Source organism: Gigantopelta aegis, chromosome 9, assembly GCF_016097555.1.
Source record: "Gigantopelta aegis isolate Gae_Host chromosome 9, Gae_host_genome, whole genome shotgun sequence".
NCBI lineage: Eukaryota > Metazoa > Mollusca > Gastropoda > Neomphalida > Peltospiridae > Gigantopelta > Gigantopelta aegis.
Genome location: NC_054707.1, coordinates 69,464,858 through 69,491,470, shown reverse-complemented (window position 1 = coordinate 69,491,470; position 26,613 = coordinate 69,464,858). Strand labels below are relative to the sequence as shown.

The 26,613-nt window shown below is 39.4% G+C and overlaps 1 protein-coding gene across 2 annotated transcripts; it reads left to right on the top strand.

Annotated features, from left to right (window-relative positions):
• Nucleotides 1–164: 164 nt before the first annotated feature.
• LOC121382244 lies at nt 165–25,989 on the top strand. 2 transcript variants are annotated; one of them, XM_041511774.1, is made up of 12 exons: nt 165–262; nt 1,931–2,043; nt 2,928–3,069; nt 4,905–5,028; nt 6,546–6,761; nt 7,568–7,686; nt 9,382–9,529; nt 10,553–10,632; nt 13,450–13,733; nt 14,528–14,650; nt 16,312–16,572; nt 22,117–25,989. In XM_041511774.1, exons 1-12 carry the CDS (start codon nt 189–191, stop codon nt 22,245–22,247), a joined length of 1,815 nt encoding a protein of 604 aa, XP_041367708.1. In that variant the 5' UTR covers nt 165–188; the 3' UTR covers nt 22,248–25,989. The 2 variants fall into 2 exon arrangements, with proteins under 2 accessions (XP_041367708.1, XP_041367709.1); XM_041511775.1 differs by lacking the exon at nt 6,546–6,761.
• The last annotated feature ends 624 nt before the right edge of the window (nt 25,990–26,613 follow it).

Below are 26,613 nucleotides of genomic sequence, written 5' to 3'. Positions count from 1 at the left end.
TAATTTGAAATATATATATATATATATATATATTGTCTTAAAAGCATTTTGGACATTTTAAACAAGTATGTTCTATCGTTTTAAAAATCCCTTAACGGGTACTTATACGGTTAAAAAGTGGCAACGTGCAGTTAGCTAGATGACGTCATAGTATTGTCTAATTGCGCAATATTCCACGGTGCTGCAGAATGGCTTCCACTTCGGACAGCGAGCCCTGGCTGTTGATACTGGAAACCATTAAACACCACTGTAAAGAGGAAAGGTATCATTTTTGGTTTAGTACCATGTCATATATGCATATGCAGGACCGTAGCTAGGATTTTGTGTTTGGGGGGGGGGGGGGGGCAACTGAGTAGTTAATAGTCTAAAACTCCTTTTCTTTAACTTTCTATAATGTTTAACGAATTTTTTACCCCCTGCTAGCTACGGCCCTGATATGTGCGGTGTTGGTTTGAGAGATATTTGGAATAGCATACAGGTTTCCGAGAAATATCGGATTGTAGCTCACGAGTCACATGATAGTCGATATACATGTATTTGTATTTGGGAATGGCTTTGGGAGCCATCAACCAGATGCGTTTTGTAAAAGTTTCAAAGTTAAAGTTTGTTTTGTTTAACGACACCACTAGAGCACATTGATTAATTAATCATCGGCTATTGCATGTGAAACACTAGGTAATTACGACTCGTAGTCATCAGAGGAAACCCGCTACATTTTTCCATTAGCAGCAAGATACAGGTATTTTAGTCTCAAGGAAATAACAAAAAGGGTCATAATTATAAAGAGGACTTATTTTAAGTACTTTTTAGTTCACACCCATACAAACCACACCCAAGCGGGAGTTGGCGGATATCACACAGATATTTATGGAAACTTTGCTCATCAAACCTTACAAAAACCCTAATTTGAATAAAGGTTTAGCTGATGATGATAACTATTTTAACGTGCCCATATACCACTAGGGTTTCGAACACGCCCATCCCGAGTCCGACCTCCGATAAGATCGGTGGTCTGACTCGGGATGGAGGGGGGAGGGGGTGGGGTTGGGTGGTTGAAAATGGGCAGAATTTTTAAAATAGCAATTAGTAAAAAAGTTAATAGAATAAATAAAAAAAAAAAAAAAAGGTTACAAGCCAAAAATAAAAAGAATTGACTGCTCGGCCGAATATGTATATAATTTGGAGCATTTTAGAAGGACAGTCTAGGTTTAGCTATTACATTTTTCAGCTTGTTTGAAAATTACCAAAAATTATCACGCTCCACTTTTGTCACATGGAAAACCCGGTGTATGAATACAAAGCCTCATTACAGCTAAACCGTTTGCACTGCTGGTGACAAAGCAATTGTCATTTTAATAACTTACTTCTTGGCTGTCACTAAGCTTAAGAAATGACTTCTTATTGCAAATAATTAGCCTTCAAACATAGGTCTGTGCAAAACCAAAACGCGAACTCTTTGTGCTACCTTTCAGATTTGATGATGATGATAACTAGTTTAACGTGCCCATATACCACTAGGGTTTCGAACACGCCCATCCCGAGTCCGACCTCCGATAAAATCGGTGGCCTGACTCGGAATGGAGGGGGGGGGGGGGGGGGGTTAGAGTTGAAAATGGGCAGAATTTAGAAAATAGCAATTAGTAAAAAGTTAATAGAATAAATGAAAAAAGAAAAAAGTTACAAGCCAAAAATAAAAAGAATTGACTGCTCGGCCGAATATTTATATAATTTGGAGCATTTTAGAAGGACAGTCTAAAATTAAATAAGAGAAAGAAGAGAGGATCGGACTATTTAATAATATTTTTAAACCATGTATTTTGGACATGATGTGGGAACGAGGAAAAATTGAGTTTTTTCTACGTTTTTAGATTTGAACAGTATATTTTGGACATGATGTGGGAACGATGTAAAACCTTAAAACTGTTTTCAGATTTGAACAGTATATTCTAGACATGATGTGGGAACGAGGTAAAATCGAGTTGGCCTACATTAAGAGTCTGCAGCAGTGGGCGGACGACTTCACGAACAGATGCGAGGACAAAGGTAGCATTAAAACTCATTGTCATTTAAACCGCACGATAAAACAAGACGTTTATTCATAGAATGCAGTATGGAGAAAAATATAAACAAAATTAATTTACAAAGTGATTTCTGTAGATGTACTGGACAGTGTATTTGATTATTACTGACCGAGAAGACTGACCCTTTCAATGACAGTTGTAAATATTTACATAGTTTACACAGAAGTGGATAACACATACCACGGCCTTTGATATACCAGTCTGGGTGCACTGGGTGGAACGAGAAATAGCCCGACCCCTCCGACGACAGGGATAGATCCTAGACCGACCGCGCATCAGGCAAGCGCTTTACCACTGAGTTATGTCCCGTCCTAGCTCGTCACCTCCAGCCCTACCCCTTATTGATATTGATAAGTGAGAATGATCAATCTAAAGCTCTGTGGCATCAGATTTAGGAGAAAATGTGTATTTTAGACACATTAGCTTACAACCATTGGTTGGCGACAGTTGTCAAAGCATTACATAGACTTTCCTCTAACCTTACTCCACATATTAATATCAATAAAGGGTAGGGCTAGAGGTGATTCGAGCTAGTCCCGTCCCTACTCAATGAACAGACCTGTTGACGTTTTTCATCTTCGCAAGCCAAGGTACCATGCAGTATAATGTATGGAATAGTATCTTGGCTGGTAAAGATTGAGGTTTTCCGTTCCATTAATTATTCTACAACAGCTGCACATGGTGTGTGCTATCATTATACAAAAGACCCCGTACCGATTGCTTCTAACTATTAGCTAGAGTACTTTGTCCACCATTTTGCTTTTTTTACTCTAAACCAAGGTTCTCAGAAAGTTACACATCTAATGAATATTCGCTGAGGGCCACTAAACAAAACCTTCTTTCTAGATGTGCCCTATGGCACGCCTGTGATTGATGTCCTAGTACTGCCTGCACGCGAGGCCAGGTCACAGGCCAATCAGCACCAACGTCTCTACAACGCGCTGATGAGTGGCGATGGACCATGCATCAAACTCAGAACAGCAATAACGTGAGTGGACGTGGTTTAACTTTGTGTCAATTTGCAAACTGACCTTAGTGGTCTATAGTGGTTTATGTTGACATCTCGATTCAGAATATAAACATAAGGTGTATATGCATACAGATTGTCTTTACAATGCGCTGATGACCATGAACCATGCATCACACTCAGAACAGCAATAATGTGAATGGACGTGGTTTAACTTTGTGCCAATTTGCAAATTGACCATAGTGGTCTATAGTGGTTTATGTTGACATCTCGATTCAGAATAGAAACACAAGGTGCATACTGATTGTCTTTACAATGCGCTGATAACCATGAACCATGCATCAAAATCAGAATAGCAAAAATGTGAGTGGGTTTACCTTTGTGCCAGTTTGCAAATTGACCATAGTGGTTTATGTTGACATCTCGATTCAGAATAAAAACACAAGGTGTATTCTGATTGTCTTTACAATGCGCTGATAACCATGAACCATGCATCAGAACAGCAATAACGTGAGTGGATTTGGTTTAACTTTGTGCCAATTTGAAAATTGACCATAGTGGTTAAGCTGCTATCTCAGCTCACAATAAAAACACAACGTGTATAACGATGGGTCAAAACAGTATGCCTTTAATGATTTATGTTAAATAATATGAACATACTGTTTTTGAGTTGGTATGATGGATCATGAATCAAACTCAGAACAGCAATGACGTGAGTGGATGTGGTTTAACTTTGTACCAATATGCAAATTCACCATAGTGGTTTAAGTTGATATCTCTATTCGGAATAACAACACAAGATGTATAATGATTGGACAAAACAATAGGTCTTTAATTATTTGAGCTAAATTTGAATATGGATGATGGTGGTATCTTGATGATACAGGATACAGCACTGAAATGAGGTTTATTAGATCGTAAGATTAATCTCCTATATCTTTGTTTTAATTTTTGTTTCTGTTTTGTTTCTTTAATCAATATTTTATAATTGGAATAGCTAAATGAAAATAATCCTATTAATTAACTTTTATTAATGTTAAACTATTTTAAGATTATATTTCATTTTATTCTCTTAATTTGCGTTTTATTTGTATATGGTATTTTTTTTTTTTTTTTAGTTCTTTCGTTCATCGTTCGTGAATCCATTCGTATATACCCATCCTTCTATCTATCATTTATATCAGTCCATCCATCCATCCGGCATTTATTTATTATTTATTTATTTATGTAAGGGGGTGGGGGGGGGGGGAGGCAGTAATTATCTTAGGATACAGAGTGAGCAGATTGACTACCTTCACCCTCAAATATGAATATAGTAAATATGTATTAATATAAATAAGAAAGACGAGGTTCAGGATCTGAAGGGCTTTAATAATAGGGTTAATTAATTGTAAGTAAATTAGAACACTGGGGTTTCCATATAGGATAATTTATCCCCAGGATCTATAAATCAATATACAAGTAGTGTATATCACACAGGTATAGCCCCCACACGACCAGAGTTCAAACCTTAAGATGGCTCGAGTAACTCGGTGTTGATTGTTCGATGACCAGAGTGGAATGCCTTGTGTGAGAATCACACCAAGAACAAAGAACTTTGGCCCTTTTCCACATATGGTCATGTCACATGACCACGAAAGCTGTCCCCTCTGGCACCAGCCTTCCAAACATAATAATGTAAGCCCTTAGAGAGTGGTTGGTTGTGTTCTTTTTATAGAAAGGGAGGAACTATACATGCAGTAAATGAAACAATGATAGTGCATTTCCACCACCATATGAAGCAGGCAAATCCCGACCTTCAAGATATAAGAAATAATACACCATATATATTTCACTATCCTACATTTATTTTACAGTGACTTAAGAAACAGCATAATGCCATTATCAAGTCAAAGGGTTTTCACCACTTTGGTATCTCAGTTCATTTCCCTGCACAACCAGAAGAGGGAACATGGAAGTAATGTTGCCAAGTGGAAACAGGTGTAGTATTTTTTTTATTTATTTATTTATTTATTTATTGATTTATTGATTTACTTACTTATTTCTTATTCTGGAATCCATAGGCCTCAAAGCCCACAAAAATGGTTTGAACCTGACTTCACTCAACACACTTTTATTTTGCGTTTATATGTTTGACTAGGCCTTCTTGTGATAGCACTGGGAGGTCTGCTTTGCCAAATACTTTGCAAACAAAAATTATGGCTACAGTTATGCATGCACTATGCAATATTTTTGTACTAAAATGAAAAAAAAAGAAGATTAAAAAAAATAAAGTAATAAATTTATCTTAGTAGCAGCTAACAAGTAACCATTAACCCACTGACTTGGACAGACAGCCCATATAGTTGGAGTATGTGCCCAAGACAGCGTGCTTGAACATTAATTAAAACGAAAGAAAAGAATACATTTATTTTAGTTCATCATGGTTTCATAGAGATGTTATAAATAAATGTACTAGGATGATTGTGAACAGGCATATGGCTCGCTCAGTGCCACTTCCCTACCCCCCCCCCCCCCCCCCACACACACACCCCACACACATACTGTCGAACTTAACAGAAATCTGTATCGGCATGAGTATATTTATGGATATTTTAACCAGCATCGTGTGTTCCCCCCTTTTCTTTGGATCTACGAAGAAGAAAGTATAATGTTACAACACCTAGCAGAAGAAACAACGGATATGCAACTCAGTTGATGAGAAATGGAGGTACAGTCAAGCCTACACATGCGGCCACCCCTAGTCAACAGCCACCTGTCAGTTAATGGCCTCGTTCCCCCTGAATGATTTTTGTCTCGCCTTTACGAATTATAAAAGGCGAGATATATTGGTAGGTGATGTAATTGTTAAAATGTTTAATAAATTTCAAATGCCCCGATTCAATAGAGCCCGCGATTCAACTTAAAGCAGTGTACCCGATTGGTCATATGTTTTGTTTGCAAGGTTTCCATCAAAGTAAACCATCCCATTGATTACCCTGAAGATCTGTTCTAACAAATAAATATCAAAGCAAATGTATGTTCAGGCGCGTGTGTATTTTTTTCTCAATATATTTTCCCGGTTAGCAAGACTCGACCCCCTCTATAAACTTCGATCGCTGCAGTTTAGACCTCCTCCCCCGCTAAAATTCCTGCACACGCGCCTGATATTGCTCGGACTATATTTATTTTTCTCTTTTAAAATTTATATATGAAGGCTATATGAAGTCTTTAATTTATATATGAAGTTGGATTTGGCTGTTATGTAGATGGTTGAATAAAATAATTTTAGGAACAAATTAAAAGTATATTTTCAGGTCAGACTTAATTAGAACATTAAATAAATGACAAACTAGGTCTGTGAAAATATGCCTAATACGTTCAGGGTTTTAATCATTAAAATTTGTTTCCTATATATGTGTTATATGTATAATTTGCATATACACATATATGTATTATCTGCTGTTCTTTGGCTCTCAAAAATACTTGGAGCAATGACAGAACCCAACATTTTACAGCATTTTGCCCGCGCCCAGTCTGCAGCCGTAGCCGTGAAAGTTGGTGGGAAAGTCAATATAAAACGAAACAACCAGTTATCCAGACCGTTTTCAGCCAGAAAGATGGAAACTCTTCAGTGCAAACAGTTTCACCTGAAAAGGTTTGCCGACATACAGGAGCAGCAGCTGAAGGGAGCTGAGAAAGTTCTATCCGACTTCATGAACAGTCAAACAGTGGTTTGTTCTTTTCATTGTTGTTTCACCTGACTGTCCTGCTTATAACCAATTAGGGTTCAAGCACGCTGTCCTATGCACACGCATCATTTATCAAGGCCGTCTGTCCAGTAAGTTAGTGATTGTTGGTGGTTGGCGAAATAGGATGTCAGTATATTATTGTTGTATACCACCTTATTTATTTGAAACTCACTCTGATTACCAGAATGGATTTATGGATCGTCGCTATAATTTTGTTATTATTATATTGTTTTGTTGGGTTTGGTTTTTTAAAAAACGTTTTACAAACTTTCGATAATAAGCGGGATATGGCGGTTATGTAAATGGTTGAATAAAGTAATGTTAAGAACAAATAAAAAAAAAGTATATTTTCAGGGTAGACGTTATTAGACCATTAATAAAATATGACATAATAGATCTGTGATAATATACCTTTAAGTTCGAAGGCGTAATCACTAAGATTTGTATCTTTATAAACGGAGACTAAGGTACGGACGGAGCAGAAAGTAGATATTTGAGTATTTAATGTATTAACATAATTGTCCTCGAGTTTAACAGTAGCTGATATGTAAAAAAAAATATTTGTTTCAAATCATCATCAACGTCATCATCATCATCATCATCACCTCCACCACAAACATAATCATCATCTTCATCCTCGTCATCATTATCATCAACACCACAACTATCTCCACCACCATCACCATCATCATCACCACCACGACCACCACCATTACCATCAACATCATCATCATATTAAACGTATTTATTTATTTATATATTTATTTATTTATTTATTTTATTAAAAGCCTCTCAAATCAATGCAAGATGATCTGTGGTTCTTCGCAACGATTCGGCTGGCTGATATTGTGAAAATTATTAAATTGTTTATGCAACGTCTTCAAGGTCATGAAAAGTCATCGGAGAGGTTGGTACAAGTTTGGAACCCTCTAATCACCAGCTGGGTATTGGGTGGTTTGGATTCTGTTGTGCAGGTGGGTGGGTGGTACAAGAATACAAACCCAACATCTACCATCCTTGAACTTAACTGCTTAAGGGTCGTTGTCCATGTGTAGGGGGCGAGACGTAGCCCACTGGTAAAACGCTCGCTTGATGCGCGGTCCGTTTGGGATCGATCCCCGTCGGTGAGCCCATTGGGCTATTTCTCGTTCCAGCCAGTGCACCACGACTGGTACACCAAAGGCCGTGGTATGTGCTATCATGTCTGTGGAATGGTGCATATAAAAGAACCCTTGCTGCTAATCGAAAAGAGTAGCCCATGAAGTGGCGACAGCGGGTTTCCTCCCTCAATATCTGTGTGGTCCTTAACCATATGTCCGACGCCATATAACCGTAAATAAAATGTGTTGAGTGCGTCGTTAAATAAAACATTTCTTTCTTTCTTTGTCCATGTGTGAGGGCGGGACGTAGCCCGGTGGTATCTAGCGCTTGCCTGATGTACGGTCAGTTTAAGGTCGATCCCTGTCAGTTCTGGGTCGAACCCATTGGGCCAGTTCTCGTTCCAGCTAGTGCTCCACAACTGTTGTAACAAAGGCTATGGCATGTACTATACTGTCTGTCGGATGCTGGTTTTCTCTGTAATTACCTGGAGCGAAAAATAGCCCAGTGGTAAAGCGTCCGCTTGATGCGCGGTCGGTCTGAGATCAATACCCGTCAGTGGGCCCATTGGGCTATTTCTCGTTCATGCCAGTACACCACGACTGTTTTATCAAAGGCCGTGGTATGTGTCGTTAAATAAAACCATTCTGTCTTTCTTTTTCCAAGTGCACGGTTTTCTGGCGTGGCGTGAGCGCTGTGCGGGCGCGGAAATCGGAAAATGATCGCATACAAAATTCGATTAGAAACCGTGTGGTAACCTATTATGAAAGCGTTTCTATACACGCTGTGCGACCTTTTAGTAGCCACACACGCGCCCCGTTAAAAACTGCGTAGATTGGGAAACGGCCCTAACAGTGAATCTGGGGAGAGGTTCGGAGGATATGCAACACTCCAGAGCGCTGCAACTGCAAGTGCCCTAATTATACACCCAACGTAAAACGAATTTGTCATAAATGCCTTTTTTTTAGTTATGGTAGTCTCCGACTTCCAACTGTCACGACGGAGTTGACCATCTAGCCGCTCTCACGACTTCTATGACTGTCCAGTAACTGTTGCTAATCTGAGTGCTGTTTTAACTCGATTTTCATCCTATATATAACTCCTACGACCGATTAGTTGTAAATCTGAGCGCACCCTGTTGTATCTGCCTGTCTGGACATGTGCTACATGCATGTGTAATCGCGTGTGTGATTAATAGATTTGTTCTTATTAAAAAGCATTATCATGAATATAATTTGTAGGCGGCATATTTCATTGTATTTTCATTAATGACCGCTAACAAATTAATGTAATTTTCACATCGATGCCACATTTTGCAGTACGTAATTGTTAACCTACCCATGTCTTTAACATTTCAAATAATGGACTTTGTATAGATTTAATTTAGTGGGGTTTTAACTGAACATACAAACTTTATATTTTAATAATTATAACCAATAACATTTTTGGCGGGAAACAAAACTAATAATTAACACCTAATCACTGAACATATTTATTTCAAAAGGAAAGAAAAGCGAAAAAGTCTGGTGGATTGCGAAAAATTCCTCACCAACTTCACTTCCAGTAATTTTGGCGAGGAAAATTTGGAGAACTTGAAAATAAAAGTTAATGAAACTGTAAAACGAAGGTTGTCAACTGACTGTTCTCTAGAGGTATTTGTTTATTTGTTTGTTTTGTTTGTTTGTTTGATTAATTCTTTCTTTTATCTCATTAGTTTGTTCTTTCGCTTGTTTGTTTATTTGTTTATTTTATTTATTTATTGTTTTGTTTTGGATTTTTTGTTTTGTTTTGTTTATTTTATTAATTTGTTTGTTCTTTCACCAGTTTATATATTGGTTCGTTTGTTTTTTAATACCGTTCTAGTATGGTACTTTATTTAGTGTATCATGTATGGGATATTTCAAGATGCATTAGCAGGGGCAGATCCAGGAAACATTTTGCTAAGGGGAACTAATGGTAAAAGTGCAGATAGACCAACTCCACTGGGCATCCCAATTGGAAAAATAATGGGGGGGGGGGGGGGGGCTAGAATATTTTTTAGCGTATATCACATAAAACACAGTTTTAAAATCCAACTCAATGGGCATAGATTACGTTTAACGGAATCTAATTGTAGTATTGCCGATCATAAGCGTACGAGACAGGTGTGTGTGTGTGTGTGTGTGTGTGTGTGTGTGTGTGTGTGTGTGTGTGTGTGTTAGGGTGGTGGCGGGGGGTAGCAGAGAGGGGCAGAGAGGGACCACTGTCACTTAGTGCGGGAGCAGATCCTAAAATTCGGGCAAACACGATAGTTATTCGGGCAAACACGATAGTTATTCGGGGCAAACACGATAGTTATTCGGGCAAAATCAGCTGGACTGAAATCTTTTCATCATGTAATGTTTTTCTATCATTCTAACCACAATATTAGTTGTAGTTCATGTAAAAATGCGTAGTGATTCGTTTGCATCCCTATATAGTTGTTTGGCAGTAATGCTAAATATGTGAATAATTGTTGTTATCCAGATTCGGGTATATTCGTTTATATCGGGCAAAAATCAGCCTCCAAGCCCCCCCCCCCCCCAACACCCCCACCCCCCCAGTACAACATTTTTATCAATTGGTTTCCTCCATTTTTGTGTTGTAATTCTTATCTATTTTTAAAATTATTGTTTAATTTTTTTAATTTTTTTCAGAATTTCACCACAGTGGACATCGGAGAAAGGTTTTCATCTGAACTTCTAACTACAGAGTTAGCAATATTACCCAGCGAACAGTACGACAAAATATAATATAATATAATATAATATAATATAATACACACATACATAAATACATACATATTCAATGAAGCATTAAACACACACGGTGTCCAGACCTTTCGCAGGCAGACGTCTAACTCTTTTATTTTTGCTGGGGGGTCAACATGAAAACTTACTTATATATGTACATGTTGGTCGATTTGGGGAATTTTTGCATCGATTTATATCAGTTCAAAGATGGCCAATACAACGGCCCACGACTGCTATATCAAAGACAGTGATATGTACTTTCCTCTCTGTAGGAAAATTTAGATAAACGATTCCATGCTGGTAATTACGCTCAATACACCCAATAGCCAACGGGCTCAGTGGTAGAGCACTCGCTTGATGCGCGGTCGGTTTAGGATCGACCCCCGTCTCGTTGCAGCTAGTACTCCACGACTGGTGGAACAAAGGCCTTGATATTTACTATCCTTTCTGTGGGATGCTACATATAAAAAGATTCCTTGCTGCTAATCGAAAAGAGTAGCTCGGAAACGGGTTTCTTCTATCATTATATGTGTATTCTTTATGCTAGTGTCAGACTATCAACTGTCACGAAGTTGGCTAACTCGACGGTTGCGTTGCAATTTCCCCAACTCCCGACTTAAAACGGGTGCGCTCTCAGATTAACAACCAATGGGTTATACAATGAGAAACGAGTTGTAAGAGCGCTCAGACTAACAACTAATGGGTTATACAATGAGAAACGACTTGTAAGAGCGCCCAGACTAACAACTGGACAGTAGAAGTCGTGACAGAAGAAGATATACGACTAGAATCGAGCTATAAGAGTGCTCAGACCTGCTTCTGGATAGTCGTAGAAGTCGTGAGAGCGGCGAGTTGGCCAAGTCCGTCGTGACAGAAGTTGGTAGTCTAAGCCTAGCATTAACTATATATGGACAACGCCATACATTTTATGTATAACCGTAATTAAAACGTGATGAATGCGTCGTTAAATAAGACCGGCCTCGGTGGCGTCGTGGTTAGGCCATCTGTCTACAGGCTGGTAGGTACTAGGTTCGGATCCCAGTCGAGGCATGGGATTTGTAATCTAGATACCAGCTCCAAATCCTGAGTGAGTGCTCCGCAAGGCTCATTGGGTAGGAGTAAACCAGTTGCACCGACCAATGATCCATAACTGGTCCAACAAAGGCCTTGGTTTGTGCTATCCTGCCTGTGGAAAGCGCAAATAAAAGATCCTTGCTGCCTGTCGTAAATAAGTAGCCTACGTGGCGACAGCGGGTTTCCTCTAAAAAAAAACCCAGTGTCAGAATGACCATATGTTTGACGTCCAATAACCGATGATAAGATAAAAAATCAATGTGCTCTAGTGGCGTCGTTAAATAAAACAAACTTTACTCTCTTTTTTTCGTTAAATAAGATACTAATTCCGTCCTTTTCTTTCTTCCAATAACGTCCAATGGTAAAGCGTTCGCTTGATGCACGGTCGGTCTGGGATTGATCCCCGTCGGTGGGCCCATTGTGCTATTTCTCGCTCCAGTCAATGCACCACGACTGGTATATCAAAGGCCGTGGTATGTGTTATCCTGTCTGTGGGATGGTGCATATAAAAGATCCCATGCTGCTAATCGAAAAGAGTAGCCCATGAAGTGACGACAGCGGGTTTTCTCTCTCAATATTTTTGTAGTCCTTAACCATATGTCCGACGCCATATAACCGTAAATAAAATGTGTTTAGTGCGTCGTTAAATAAAACATTTCCTTCCTTCCAATAACCGCTGTCGTCAAACAACAACTTTTAAGCTGTCGGCGAAAGTTCAGGACACACATACACACACTTCTCAAAACAAAATCGAGGGTGGTAATTAATTGCTGCCCTAACTTACATTAGATGATGGGAAGCCATTTAAGATATTACTATATTGGACATTGGTATTCAGTCCTTTTGTAGTACTTATATTTTCAAGTCTCATACTGAGGGTAGTTAAAAATATCTCTTCTCGAATTAGTCTCAGAGGTATTATGGGGAACAAGAGTGATAGCGAAGGCAATAATATTGTAGAGGCGAACTCATCTTAATCGAGTTGTAAGCAGAAGTAGCATGACGCAAGATGATTGAAATAATCTGATGACAGTATAAAAAAACAAAACATAGTTATACATGAAGATTGTTTTAGATGTGGGTACTATGATGGATACGTCGCTGATATGCCTCTGGGGTAGCCAAGAAATTATATCGGGGTGGAATCCACATGTGTGGGGGGGGGGGGGGGGGGGACTACACTGGCTTTGAGTCGTACTATGAGGCGCACAACAAAATGTAATTAAAGATGGTGAGGAAACAACGAGAGGTGTGATTGCCCCCAGCCCCCCCCCCCCCCCCGAGCTACGCGAGTGTGACGTTCACGAATGTAGTGACCACAAATGTCACAACGACCACAAATGTCACAACGACCACAAATGTCACAATGTTACTGCCACAAATGTCCTAATCGACCACAAATGCCACACGATCGACCACAAATGTCACAAAGGTCTCAACCACAAATGTCACAACGCTGAACGCCAAAAATGTCACAACGACAAATGACGCAACTCATCAGCAACAAATGTCATAATTTACATTGACGTTTAAAAAATGTTTTCTTGTTTTGTCGTTGTGACAGTTGTGGTTGTTGCGATATTTGTGGGCACTACACACGAACACGTACCAACCTATACAATTTTAACCCTTCATTAGTGTGATCACTCTAGGTTTCTCCCACATCAGTTATTAAATTTCACAAATTGAAATCTTTCAATAATAACTGTGCAAATTTAATTCTACAGGATTCCTTCCGAAATAGAACTCTTTGCAGTTCAACAGCAAAACATGGTGCTGCATTCCTTTCGTCCCAGATTAGAGGGTTCCCCTGCCGCCGATAACCCGGGAGAGAGGGGACCCATCGCAGTGGGACGACAGAACAAGAAGCTGCATTCGCCACAGACGTCTCTCCGACAACAGACAACGTGTGCTGACGTGGCCACCATAAGTCTCAGAGACACCTGGACACACCCCGCACCAGCAAGCAATACGCCCAACATTAACAGTTGGTTTACTGCGTCTAATTCAGGTCAGAGACCATTTCGCAGTGGCGGATCCAGAAAAACCCATTTAAAGGGGCGGAGGTGGGGGGGGGGGGGGCAATGACATGAGGCGGAATGCCAATGGAATTTTGGGGGAGATTTGGACGGGATCGTAAAAAAATTAAAATTAGTATATAAAAAAATTATAACTGTCACAAAATGTAGGGGGCGGGCTGGCCCCTGAAGCCCCTCTAGATCCGCCTCTGTTTCGTGATACTAAATTAAAGAGGTTTTTTTGTTTACCGATCCCACTAGAGCACATTGATTGATTAATCATCGTCTAGTTGATGTCAAACACATGGTAATTCTGACACGCCACATTTTTTTCTAATGCAGTGAGACATCTTTTATATGCACTTTTTCCACAAACAGGATTTTTAAATTCTATCACTGTGACATTATTTGACCGAATATATTGAGTTTTATATTGGTGTATGTATGTTTCGTTTCTTTGGTAACAAATACTGGATTATGATTTGTTTTTAATCGTTAGCAATTAGAAAACATATGCCATGACTGGCGTATATATTTAGGACAACTATGCTTCGACTTCTTGCATATTTTCATACAAATTTCAGTTGATTAATTAAGTATTACCTTAACTTCTAACTACAGTGAAAATTAAAGTACTTGTTATCATCTAGCCAGAGTACTCTGACGCTAAGAGAGATAGACTATTGCTTCTGTTGCTTCTGTTGCTGCTGCCGCTATTACTAGTAGTAGCCACATTAGTTTAAAACCTGATTCGCTGATCCATAACTTATATGTTTTATATTTATAGAAGGCATTGAGGTACTAGAACTGCCAATAGAGATGGCGACTTTATCAAAAGAAACACTTCCCTGGGTGGTGAGAGATTTCTGTATTGCGTCGGACGAGGATACTGACAACTGCCTTGTATCAGGTGATCACTAAAAACAAGTTGCGATGTCGTGTTATAGGAAAATACATATGAAAATAATATTGAAGTTTTTTTTTTTTTTTTTGACAGAACAAAAGAGAACATTATTTACAGGAGAATATATAATCAAATATACATACGCCCTATAGGATAAGATTAAAGTTTTTTTTGTTTACGTTTTAACGACACCACTAGAGCACATTGGTTTAGTAATCATCGGCTATTGGATGTCATACATTTGGTAATTTTGATATATAGTCTTAGAGGGTAACCCGCTACATTTTTGTTAGCAAAGAATATTTTATATGCACCATACCACAGACATGATAGCACATACCAAGGCATTTGATATGCCAGTCCTGGTGCACTGGCTGGAACGAGAAATATCTCAATGGAGCCACGGACATGGATTGATCCTAGATCGGCCGCGCATCAAGCGAGCGCTTTACCACTGGGCTACATCACGTCCCAAAATAATATTGATGCTAATTGAGAAACAAAACTCCGACTCTATAACAGAGCACAGAATTACAAAATGTTTCACATCCAATAACAGATGATTAATAAATCAATGTGCTCTAGTGGTTTTGTTAAACAAACAAATTTTAACTATAATAACAAAAGAGAACATTATTTAGAGGAGAAAGAAAAAAAGAAATGTTTAACGACGCACTCAACACATTTTATTTACGGTTATATGGCGTCAGACATATGGTTAAGGACCACACAGATTTTGAGAGGAAACCCACTGTCGCCACTACATGGGCTACTCTTTCCGATTAGCAGCAAGGGATATTTTATTTGCGCTTCCCACAGGCAGGATAGCACAAACCATGACCTTTGTTGAACCAGTTATGGATCACTGGTCGGTGCAAGTGGTTTACACATACCCATTGAGCCTTGCGGAGCACTCACTCGGGGTTTGGAGTCGGTATATGGATTAAAAATACCATGCCTCGACTGGGATCCGAACCCAGTACCTACCAGCCTGTAGACCGATGGCCTAACCATGACGCCACCGAGGCCGGTATATTTAGAGGAGAATACATAATCAAATATGCATAGGCCATTCTGTATTCGGGACGGGAATTAGCCCAGTGGTAAAACGCTCGCCAAATGCGCAGTCTTTCTGGGATTGATCCCAGTCGGGCTATTCCTCGTTCTAGGCGGTGCACCACGGCTGGTATATCAAAGGCTGTGGTATGTGTTATCCTGTCTGTGGTATGGTGCATATAAAAGATCACTTGCTATTAATAGAAAAATGTAGTGGGTTCCCTCTCTGAGACTATATGTCAAAAATACCAAATGTTTCACATCCAGGAGCCGATGATTAATAAATCAATGTGATCTAGTGGTGTCGTTAAACAAAACAAATTTTAACTTTAACATTATGTAGGCTCAAACTACCAACTGCCAGCAGAAAGTTGGCCAACTCGTCAATTGTGTTGTAATTTCCCCAACTGCCAACTTACGACAGGTGCGCTTAGATTAACAACAAATGGGCTATACGACGAGAGTGGAGTTGTAAGAGCACTCAGACTAGCAACTGGACCGTCGTAGAAGCCGTGACAGCAGAAAGCTGGCCAAATTTCTGCTGGTAGTGTTGGTAGTCTGAGCCTAGCATTAAACAATATTTCTTTTTTCTTTTGCTTCTGTTTTAAAAGAGCCAACTTGGCAGCGCATAAAGAAGCGAATTGTGACCGAACTCATTGATACGGGTAGCAAGACCGACGTCACTGAGTTTTGCGAACAGAAGGACGATAGTGAGAGGAGCGAAAGTCCATGTGAATCTGAAAGTGATTCATCCAGCGGGGAATCAGATCTTAAAAATCCCATTAAAAACGCCGCACAACTCAGCAATGTTCGGGTAGTGGCAACACGTGATTACAAAGCCAATAATGAAAACGAACTTACGTTTTCAAAAGGTATGAATAGAGTAATTGTCTGTCTTTAATGCAAATTATCTATTGCCTTCAGAACCTGTAACAAATTTTGACATTATTGTACAGTTATTGTTTGAAATGTTAACTTTCTGCACAATCCAAATAGTACAGGCATTTTACTCAACATTTTTGGTCAACCTCACACAAACTGCAACAAAAGCAAACTCAACGGATTTTGTTTTCTGAATATGTATTCAATGACAGAAAAAAAGTCATACGGAATCCTCTTGGGGGAAAGTTTTAAAAATCACCCAAGTTTGACCCTACCATAAATGCCTTTTTCACCACATTTCGTTGTTCTTACATGATCTGTTCGTGTATACCATGCTTTATTTTTGGTTTAGTAGCTTCGAAGCATTGAAATAATGAGAAATGTTCAAGACACAAGATGATATCCAAGTTGCTGTCAAGTATTATGTCAATCGTATAAACCTAACAAAATTCAGGGGAAAAAAAGAGGAAATAAAATATAGCAGTCTGTTGAAATACGACACACTTTCACATGTCGTAATCAAGAATAATAAAAATAATACTGAAATTCACACTGTGATACATAGTCTACATTGTAGAAACACAAATGACTAAACATGTTGAAATTTAGATCTCGACAATGTCATCATCTTCATCATCATCACATGATGTCTGTAGTGTGTTCGTACAGCCAGATCCCCTGCAGTTTCCACAAGCCGGAGTGCACTCAATGTTGTGTCTCTTGCATGTGCATCTCAGGGTGCTGCAGTCAGCCTGACAGTTTCACCTGATGACCCGCAGCAGATGTCCACGAGCAGGAGCTAGGGCTGTCTGAATTTGCACAAACCCCTCGTCACACCCCTGCTATCTCCAGTCTGTCGGACTAAGTCCATCTGCAGATCCTTTCCATTCTTGGACTTGCAGGTACACACGCATACTGTGATACTTGGCTGCTCCTGATGTTGGTGGTAAGGTCTGTGGTTTAACATGAGATGATTTTGAAGCCACCTCAATCTGATTAGATCTAACAGCATTGCGTGGACTCCCATGTCCAGGTGACATTTCATCTATAAATAACAATGTTAATATCGACCAATTACACTTCGCCTTTTATGGCATTATTCGGGAGCATACAAATTCTAAAAATATCGGGCGAGACTATTTATGCAGTAGGCGAACTTGTTGGTCTATTTCAACATTGAAAAAACAGGAGGAAAAGTGTAGTAATAAACTCTGGATTATATACTAGTATAAACAGATTTTATGGCTATACCATCACGGTTTTTTTTCCGTCTTGAAACGAATTTTATATAAAATTTATATTGCAATTAGTTTCGGGCATACTTCGTAATTGACCCGAATCATTCCATATACCCTCGGCATAATCCCGAATGTTTTCAAATTCTTTTCAAATCACTGGCATGATTTTGCAAGTAAGGTTTTAATTGGTCGAATGAAAGGTCAACTGGACATGAGCTTCAACGGGCTGCTGTTATATCCACATGTAATAGTGGTGCTAATTTTAATTAGATTGAAGCCACCTTGTCACAGAACCGCTGATGCCGGAGAGAGTCCAGGATGCCAGTTGATTTTCCATTGTAGATAATCACCAATGCTTTTCTTCTGCATCTGCCACATTATGTGTGGAAGCTAAATGTGTATCAAACACCTTGGCCTGCTCACGGAATGTGTTGCTTGCTTTGAACTTCTTGAGGGAAGCTCCCTTTCCAATCCCGTGGAGGCGAGATGTTGTGTCACACCCAAGAACTGCATGCAGAAAGAGGATCTGCTTGCATATGTCTGGACCAAGCAGTTGCTTTGTAGCCTTGATGTTCCAGATGCGAGGCTTCTTCGTGTTCTTCTTGGGTTCAGGACAAAAGAAGAGGTCATGGTATTCCAGGCTTGCATGGTAGCAGAGGAGGATGACGAGGTCTGTGTCATCACCAACTAGCACAGTATTGGTTGCGGTAGCAGACTGCAGACGGTCTTCAGCACAATCAGGTCAGCATCTCTTGAGACATGGTGTGTCTCACAGTTTTTCTTCTGCAGCTCTTCACTCAGCATGAAAATGAATCGCTGCTTATTCTGCCTGTTGGCCAGGAACTATTCCTTCTTCATTGTGACAGGCATGTCAGCTGCAAATGTCACAGTTGCGCCATCATTTCCTTTTGACCGTCTCTGGTGTGTCATGTCCTTCGTGTTTGTACTCTCATAGCCATCGAACACAACTATACTGGTGGCAGATGTTTCTGTATGTAGATGCGCGGGACCATGGGATACGTTGAACAAGTGTCCCACCATCCAACACATACTGGGTTCTATCATCTGGGATATCTGCTGGTATATATATGCTGGGACATCAGGTCCAACAAGATCCCAGATGGCATCAGCAAGGACTGGCTTGTGTGCTTCTTGGAGCAGAAGTGAGGAAACAAAGAGGGCTGATGGGTAGTTGCATAGTTCATGCTTGAAGGCCTACTCCAGTTCGTCTGGTGTCTGGACAGCAATGATCAGTCTCTGGGAAAGGAACTGTGGATCAGTCTGGACTTGATCTCCGTCAATCATGATTGATGACTTCATGGCAAGGGTGACGACATGGTCTTTCCTTTTCAAGGTGTACTCAGCAGGTGTTCTCCCATCCATAGACTTAAGTATCGTGGCCTCAACTGCCTCTGCTGTATCAACGTTGACGGTGAGGTGGGCATGGACTCCAGTGGCAATAGTCCGCAGACTTGGGTCATTGCTGAACGGATTTCGCTTCTGTAGATACTGGAGAGCTGCTAGTGTGTCCTTCCGGTCACGAGCTTGTCTTCGTTTGGTCATGTCCTTATTTTGCTCCCCAGCGTTGCAGTTCACCCATGTAAGCTCCTGCATTGCCTGGTTTACGTCTGCATAGGCAGGCATCGATAGCAGCCACAGCAGGCACTGTTGCTCTGTCATACCTCGGCCTCGTGTGAGCCCCCCCCCCCCCCCCCACTGGTCTTCAAGCTTCTTATCAGAACTTGCTCGATAATCAGGTCGGATGAAAGACCTGCCCACAGGCGATCGCTTCGTCGAATCACATGGAACTCCTCATCGAAACGTTTTTGGACATCATAGTTTTTAGCTTTGAGGTTGGACATCTGCTGCAGATACACCCTTGCAGATTTGAAGTAGCTCCGAAGTAAAAAAAACAAAACAAAAAACTACAGAAAGCTCAATTTATTACCTCACAAATACTCTAAATAGAGCTTACTATACTCAGATTCAGGGATGGAATGGAAAAGGAACAGCAAAAGGCTCATGGTCAAAGAAGAGAACGTTCAGGTAAAAATGGAGCACATGAGGACAATGACAAGTTGGGGACAATGTCTACAAATAGCACCCAGTCAGAGCCAGTACCAACAGTTATATCAGAGCAAGCACCTCTAGCATATTTTGTGTCTCAAGATCCACAATCAGTCTCACCAACCAGTAATGTGGACCCCACAGAAAAATCGGGTATCTTCAATGAATGAGTCATTCTCTGTTCCCATACATTAGGGTAACCTTAAGGGGTGACCTTGGCCTCAAATCGTCAAAATGAGATCAGAATAGGATTCCTCGACCACAAAACTCCCTAAAAAGTGGTATTATTCATGATTGTATCACTTTTGGATTTTTAAGAACGACTGACACTAAGCCGAGTGGCGGCCATATTGGATTTCCCAGATTTTGGGACTTTCCCCCCCGAAGGATTTCTTAGGACTTTTTATATGTCAAAGAGGATACCTCTATTCGGTTTATAAATAAATAAAACTGTAATACAAATCATAGTAAGAAAACGACGCTTACAGCGTTATGGCCGCCATTTTATTTTATAGACTGGTATTGTGTTGCTATATGAGATAACTCTTGATTATTTTCTTGTTGTGGAATTAATCAAATAAAAATTATCTCGCTCAAGACTACCAGTCCATAAAACCAAAATGGCGACCATAACGCCGCAAGCGTCGTTTTATTACTATGGTACGTATTACAGTTTTATTTATTATCTTCACACAAAAATGATCGTTTTTGTTATTTCCAAAATAATTTTACTTTTTTTCTTATGTCAAACCAAACCGAAATTATTTACAAAAAACATTTCTATAGTAGGATGGGACGGACTATAGTGTGTTCATTTTCATGGGCTGAAACTAGAATAATACTTTAAAGGGTTGTGTGTGTCTGAGTAGCTTTTGTTTTGTTTTGTATATTTTATGTTGTCAAATATTGATTGTTTCTTTGATTTACACTATGTTTTATCAATAATTATATATATAACTTTTATATTGATGTTGATCATCCATTTTAATTAATTTGACATCTAATGGCCTGTATATTGTTCGTGCTTAAATATTGTTACACATTCATCCATTTTTTCGTTTTAATTTCCCGTTCTTCTTTTTTCCGAAGGCGAGATTTAGCTCAGTCAGTAGAACCAGGGCTTCTAGATTGTGGTAGCCCTGCTCCCATGGCTAATGATATTCAATGTTGGGCTAGTAAATAATTACTATTGCCATGCCCGATGGCTAGTGAAAATATTTTGTCAAATGTTGCAGTTAAGTCTGTTTTGTAAATATGACTATCCTACCCCCCCCCTTCCCAATGTTAGTGTTTTTAAGCTCTCTCTCCCTCTTTAGGTGACATATTCGATTATTACTATTATATAGTAAAATTATATTAACTTACAGTAAAGTTGGGCTAGTGAATTTTTAATCGTGGCTAGTAAATTAAAAACAAATCACTGATCCCATGGCTAGTGAATTTTATAAAAAAATTCAAGAAGCCCTGGTAGAGCGCTCGCCTGAACTGCTTCGGTCGAAGGATCGTATCCCCTCGATGTATACCCATTCTCTAGTTGTTTTTCCCCGTCCAAAACAACGCTACCTACAACTGGTATATCAAACACCGTAGTTTATACTGTCCGGTCTGTCGGGAAGTATATATAAAGGATCCTTGGTTGATAATGTAAAATTTGAGTGGTTTCCCTCTGAAGACTACCTGTCCGAACGCTTATGCATTTATGAAATATGTGTTTGAGGGATCAAATCTCCAGTAAAGGATCTCCTCGACAATGGCTGTCCTCCTATAGACGAGGAACGGCTCTGACATAGGCGTACGGGCTCCCATTATTGTAGGGGGTGGGGGGCAGGCTGGCGTTTGCCCGAATTAAAAAACATGTCGGAATCTGGATAACTATATATTTATTCATATTAGCATTACTACCAAACAGCTATATAAACGGAAATGTTTTATTTAACGACACATTTTATTTACGGTTATATGGCGTCGGACATATTGTTAAGAACCACACATTTTTACAGGTTTTCTCAGGTTAACACATTTTCCCCGAATATCCGTATCATTCTTGCCCAAATTTGAGGTTTTGCTCCCATCCTGCGTCTGGTATGCTTATGGGCCCTGATCATGTATTACCGTGTTGTTGTTCTGATTTACCTTTTAGACAGGGATGCCTTAACTTTTACTTTAAATCAGACTGCAACACGTAAACTCTTTAACTGTGTTATTTTAACTTAAACATTTTGTTTTCAGGCCAAATAATACATCAAAAATGTGGTGAAGACGAATATGGATTTTCCTACGGCTGGACAAAAACCAGTAAATTTGGTTCTAAAAAATACGGCCATTACCCATCACATGTTATCCAGATAACAGACGATTAGCAGCTATGTTTAATATCACCGTAAATATGCACCTTTGTAAAGAGCTTTGGAATAGAAAATGTCACATAGTTGATCTCTACACTAGGCTTATATATTAATGGCTCATTGGGCACACCCAGAGTGGGGTATGGGGGCCATGATGAGCCCACGAAATATATAGTTTTTTCCCATCCATAGTATATGTTGGCATATCTTACAAGCATACTTGGTTACGCCAGTGTAATGACCTCTGTTCAGATTAGAACGAAAACTCACTCCAGTTTTTTTAGACAGCTACTTGTTTTAAGTATGCTTTTTACTATTCTTCCATATATGATATACTATACAGAGGCAGATCCATAAAAGGGGCCAGGTTTAGGTATATACACATTTGAGCCACTGCAAATGCCTTTTCCTCTACCCTGGGTCAAGCCACTGGTCATACAAGAGTGGACATGGCTGAACCTAATGGATGTGGGCATTGAAAAACCTGGAATTTGATTTGCAAATGCCTTAATTGCCATAGTGTACAATAAATCAGTTTACCGCAAACTGACAACCTGGCAAGTACCAGTTTTGAAATGCATCCCGTCCTTGTCCCTAAAAATGACTGATCCTGTTCCTGCGGTAACACATATTGACCTGTACTAAGCAGCTGCCAGTGCTACGAGTCGGGGTTTTTTCATTCATACTGGTTTGAGTGGTTACTCGACACAGGTTTATACATGTATAATTTATGTTGAAATAGGCTAAGCGCAAAAATTACATGAACACCAGGATTTGGGATTTAATGTATTTTCTGTTTATTTTTTTGTTTGATTATTGTCGTTGTTTTAAAGATGCATTATTTAAGTGTGAAATTTTAAATGAATAAAGTTCAGTGTCAGTGTTTGAGTGTGTGTCTGTCACGTGCCGCTACGAGCACGACACGTGGCAGATTATCGCTCTTGATTTTGGCTGATGCGGGCTGCCGAGAGTGAACCTGCCTTACGAAAACATCTGCGATTAATGTTTAATTGGGTAGAGATCAGGTGATTTGGCTGGCCAAGGGAGGTTCGGTAACGTTGGTTCCCAGATGAAGTTGACTTAAATACTAAGACCTCCGGAGATGTGCATTGTCAAAGATCTTGAAAAACAAAGCTGGAATACACTCTGTGAGGTATAGGAACAACAGCAGGTCATACGATTTTTACAATCGTTCTATGAATGTGTTTGTAAATTGCTTTCAATATTACAACACTAAGGGCGGTTCTGGGAGTGGCGCGGTTGCGGGATGCAAAAACAAAAAGATGTATTAAAAAAAGACCCTATCAATAACAGAGTGTCTATATGCGCAGCGCAGGTTTTGATGACCGTACCTGCGTCGTGTCAAACGGAGAACGGACCTAATTCTTCATTCGATATTTGCGCTTAGTATGTATTTGCTATACTCCTTAACCATAACTGTGTACTTTAAACTAGTAAAGTGATTGTTTATAATTTTCGCGTTTTTTGTTATATTATATATATATATATATATATATATATATGTTTTTTAAAAATTATTTTAGTTTAATTTTAATTTGCAGTATTGGATAGTTTTGTGTAAGAGTGTGTCGCTTTACTATGGCATATAAACATTTGTTTATAAATACGTGCACTGTGTATAATCGATCTTGGATATAACGGCTACCACCAGGTCGTGGTTTTGGCAAATAAGTTGTACAACATTCACGTTGTAGCAGGATCGACAGTATAGTCTAACTGTTGGCGTCTGTTAAACTATGTTCAAAGAGTAGCTAGCGGTATTAGGGCTTTAGCACAGTGCATGTAGTACTGGGGTGGCGTCCGTTAAACTACCAGTATGTTCCAAAAGTAGGTAGCGATATTAGGGCTTTAGCACAATGCATGTAGTACTGGGGTGGCGTCCGTTAAACTACCAGTATGTTCCAAAAGTAGGTAGCGATATTAGGGCTTTAGCACAGTGCATGTAGTACTGGGGTGGCGTCCGTTAAACTACCAGTATGTTCCAAGAGTAGGTAGCGATATTAGGGCTTTAGAACAATGCATGTAGTACTGGGGTGGCGTCCGTTAAACTACCAGTATGTTCCAAGAGTAGGTAGCGATATTAGGGCTTTAGAACAATGCATGTAGTACTGGGGTGGCGTCCGTTAAACTACCAGTATGTTCCAAGAGTAGGTAGCGATATTAAGGCTTTAGCACAGTGCATGGTGTACTGGGGTTACGTCTGTTAAACTACCGGTATGTTCCAAGAGTAGGTAGCGATATTAGGGCTTTAGCACAATGCATGTAGTACTGGGGTGTCGTCCGTTAAACGACCAGTATGTTCCAAGAGTAGGTAGCGATATTCTAGGCGTTAGCACAATGCATGTAGTACTGGGGTGGCGTCCGTTATACTACCAGTATGTTCCAAGAGTAGGTAGCGATATTAGGGCTTTAGAACAATGCATGTAGTACTGGGGTGGCGTCTGTTAAACTATGTTTAAAGGGTAGGTAGCGATATTAGGGCTTTAGCACAGTGCATGTAATACTTGGTGGAGTCTGTTGAACTACCGGTATGTTCAAAGAGTAGGTAGCGATATTAGGGCTTTAGCACAATGCATGTAGTACTGGGGTGGCGTCTGTTAAACTATATTCAAAGAGTAGGTAACGATATTAGGGCTTTGCCACGATGCATGCAGCACTGGGGTGGCGTCTGTTAAACTATGTTCAGAGTAGGCCGCGATATTAGGGCTTCAGTACGCATGTAGTACTTGGGTGGTGTCTGTTGAACTATGTTCAAATAGTGGGTAGTGATATTAGGACACGATGTACGCAGTACTAGGGTGGAGTCGATTAAACTACCGGTATGTTCACAGAGTAGGTAGCGATATCTGGGCTTCAGCACAATGCATATAGTACTAGGGTGGCGTCAGTAATCTTCTGAGCTTGAAAATGTTTAAAGATTTGCTGTAGATAGTGGCAGGGACAACCGCAATGATATAGAGGAACACTCGGTTAAGCCATCTTCTTGCTATACATGTATGGGGTCAACTGCCTTGATTCGACAAACGAATATAACTCGAGATTCTAGTTTTAATAATTGTTGTACACGGTACATGCTATTCTTGTTCAAATGGATTTTTACAACACGCAAGTCACATTTTGGTGTACATCTGTTTTAGGTGTTTCTGTCATTTTCGTGTAATGTCGTTTTTGTTCTTTGTTGTTCAGAATTCTTAAGTCTTCCTGCATTGATATATAAAAAAAAAACAGGCTTGTTTCTGTCTATTACTTTAATAGTCAAATTATTTTATTGTTTCGGTTTGTTTAATTTGAAATCCTATCATGCTATGCGAATGGTATTTTCGTGTTTTAATTTTTCGTTTTCTAAATGTGCAAATTTATATAATTATTTATGAAATAGTGTACCTCAACTTAATTTCCACCTAACACTCAAATATTTTTGTAATTTATTAATATTATTATTTTGTATGACATAAATAGCTGTGATGTAATTAGTTTTATGTATTTAATGTATATTTAATTAGATTATCGTATATAGGCCTAGTAGTTAATGTTTCGTCGACATGTTTAATAAATAGTTTTGTTATTTCGTATGCTTTGTACATTTCTTTTAATACTAGTCTATGCAAACTCTATTGTTGTAAAAATAAAATACCGTGCTTTGTATTTTTTTATTTTTTTATTTATCATATTTAGCAAGACTGTACAATTTCGGCAAAATAATAAATTACAGTTTCAGTAAGAATGAAAGAAAAAAGGACTTTGTAATTTGTTGTGGTTATACGATTTACCTGTGGTTCGTCATGTCTGCAATGCCAATTCTCGCAACCTAGATGAGGTCATGGTTTTGTGGAAATACCCCAATATGTTGGATATACACAATCAATTCCTCAGATATTTAGAGTTAAGCTGGTATGCGATGCGCTGCCGGTTGATAGAATGGCCTGGTTATTGTGGTTCGTCATGTCTGCAATGCCAATTCTCTCAACCTAGATGAGGTCATGGTTTTGTGGAAATACCCCAATATGTTGGATATACACAATCAATTCCTCAGGTATCTAGAGTTAAGCTGGTATGCGATGCGCTGCTGGTTGATAGAATGACCTGGTTATTTGTGGTTCGTCATGTCTGCAATGCTAATTCTCGCAACCTAGATGAGGTCATGGTTTTGTGGAAATACCCCAATATGTTGAATATACACAATCAATTCCTCAGGTATCTAGAGTTAAGCTGGTATGCGATGCGCTACCGGTTAATAGAATGACCTGGTTATACGATTTACCTGTGGTACGTCATGTCTGCAATGCCAATTCTCGTAGCCTAGACGAAGGAAAGAACTGAAGGAAATGGTTTACTTAACGACGCACTCAACACATTTTAT

Bases quoted from the DNA above. Each gene is read 5' to 3' on its own strand.
- LOC121382244 (XM_041511774.1), top strand. From the start codon at position 189: ATGGCTTCCACTTCGGACAGCGAGCCCTGGCTGTTGATACTGGAAACC. The intron at 263-1,930 runs GTATCATTTTTG...AACTGTTTTCAG, and splicing joins CACCACTGTAAAGAGGAAAG to ATTTGAACAGTATATTCTAG. The intron at 3,070-4,904 runs GTGAGTGGACGT...TTTATTTTACAG, and splicing joins AAACTCAGAACAGCAATAAC to TGACTTAAGAAACAGCATAA.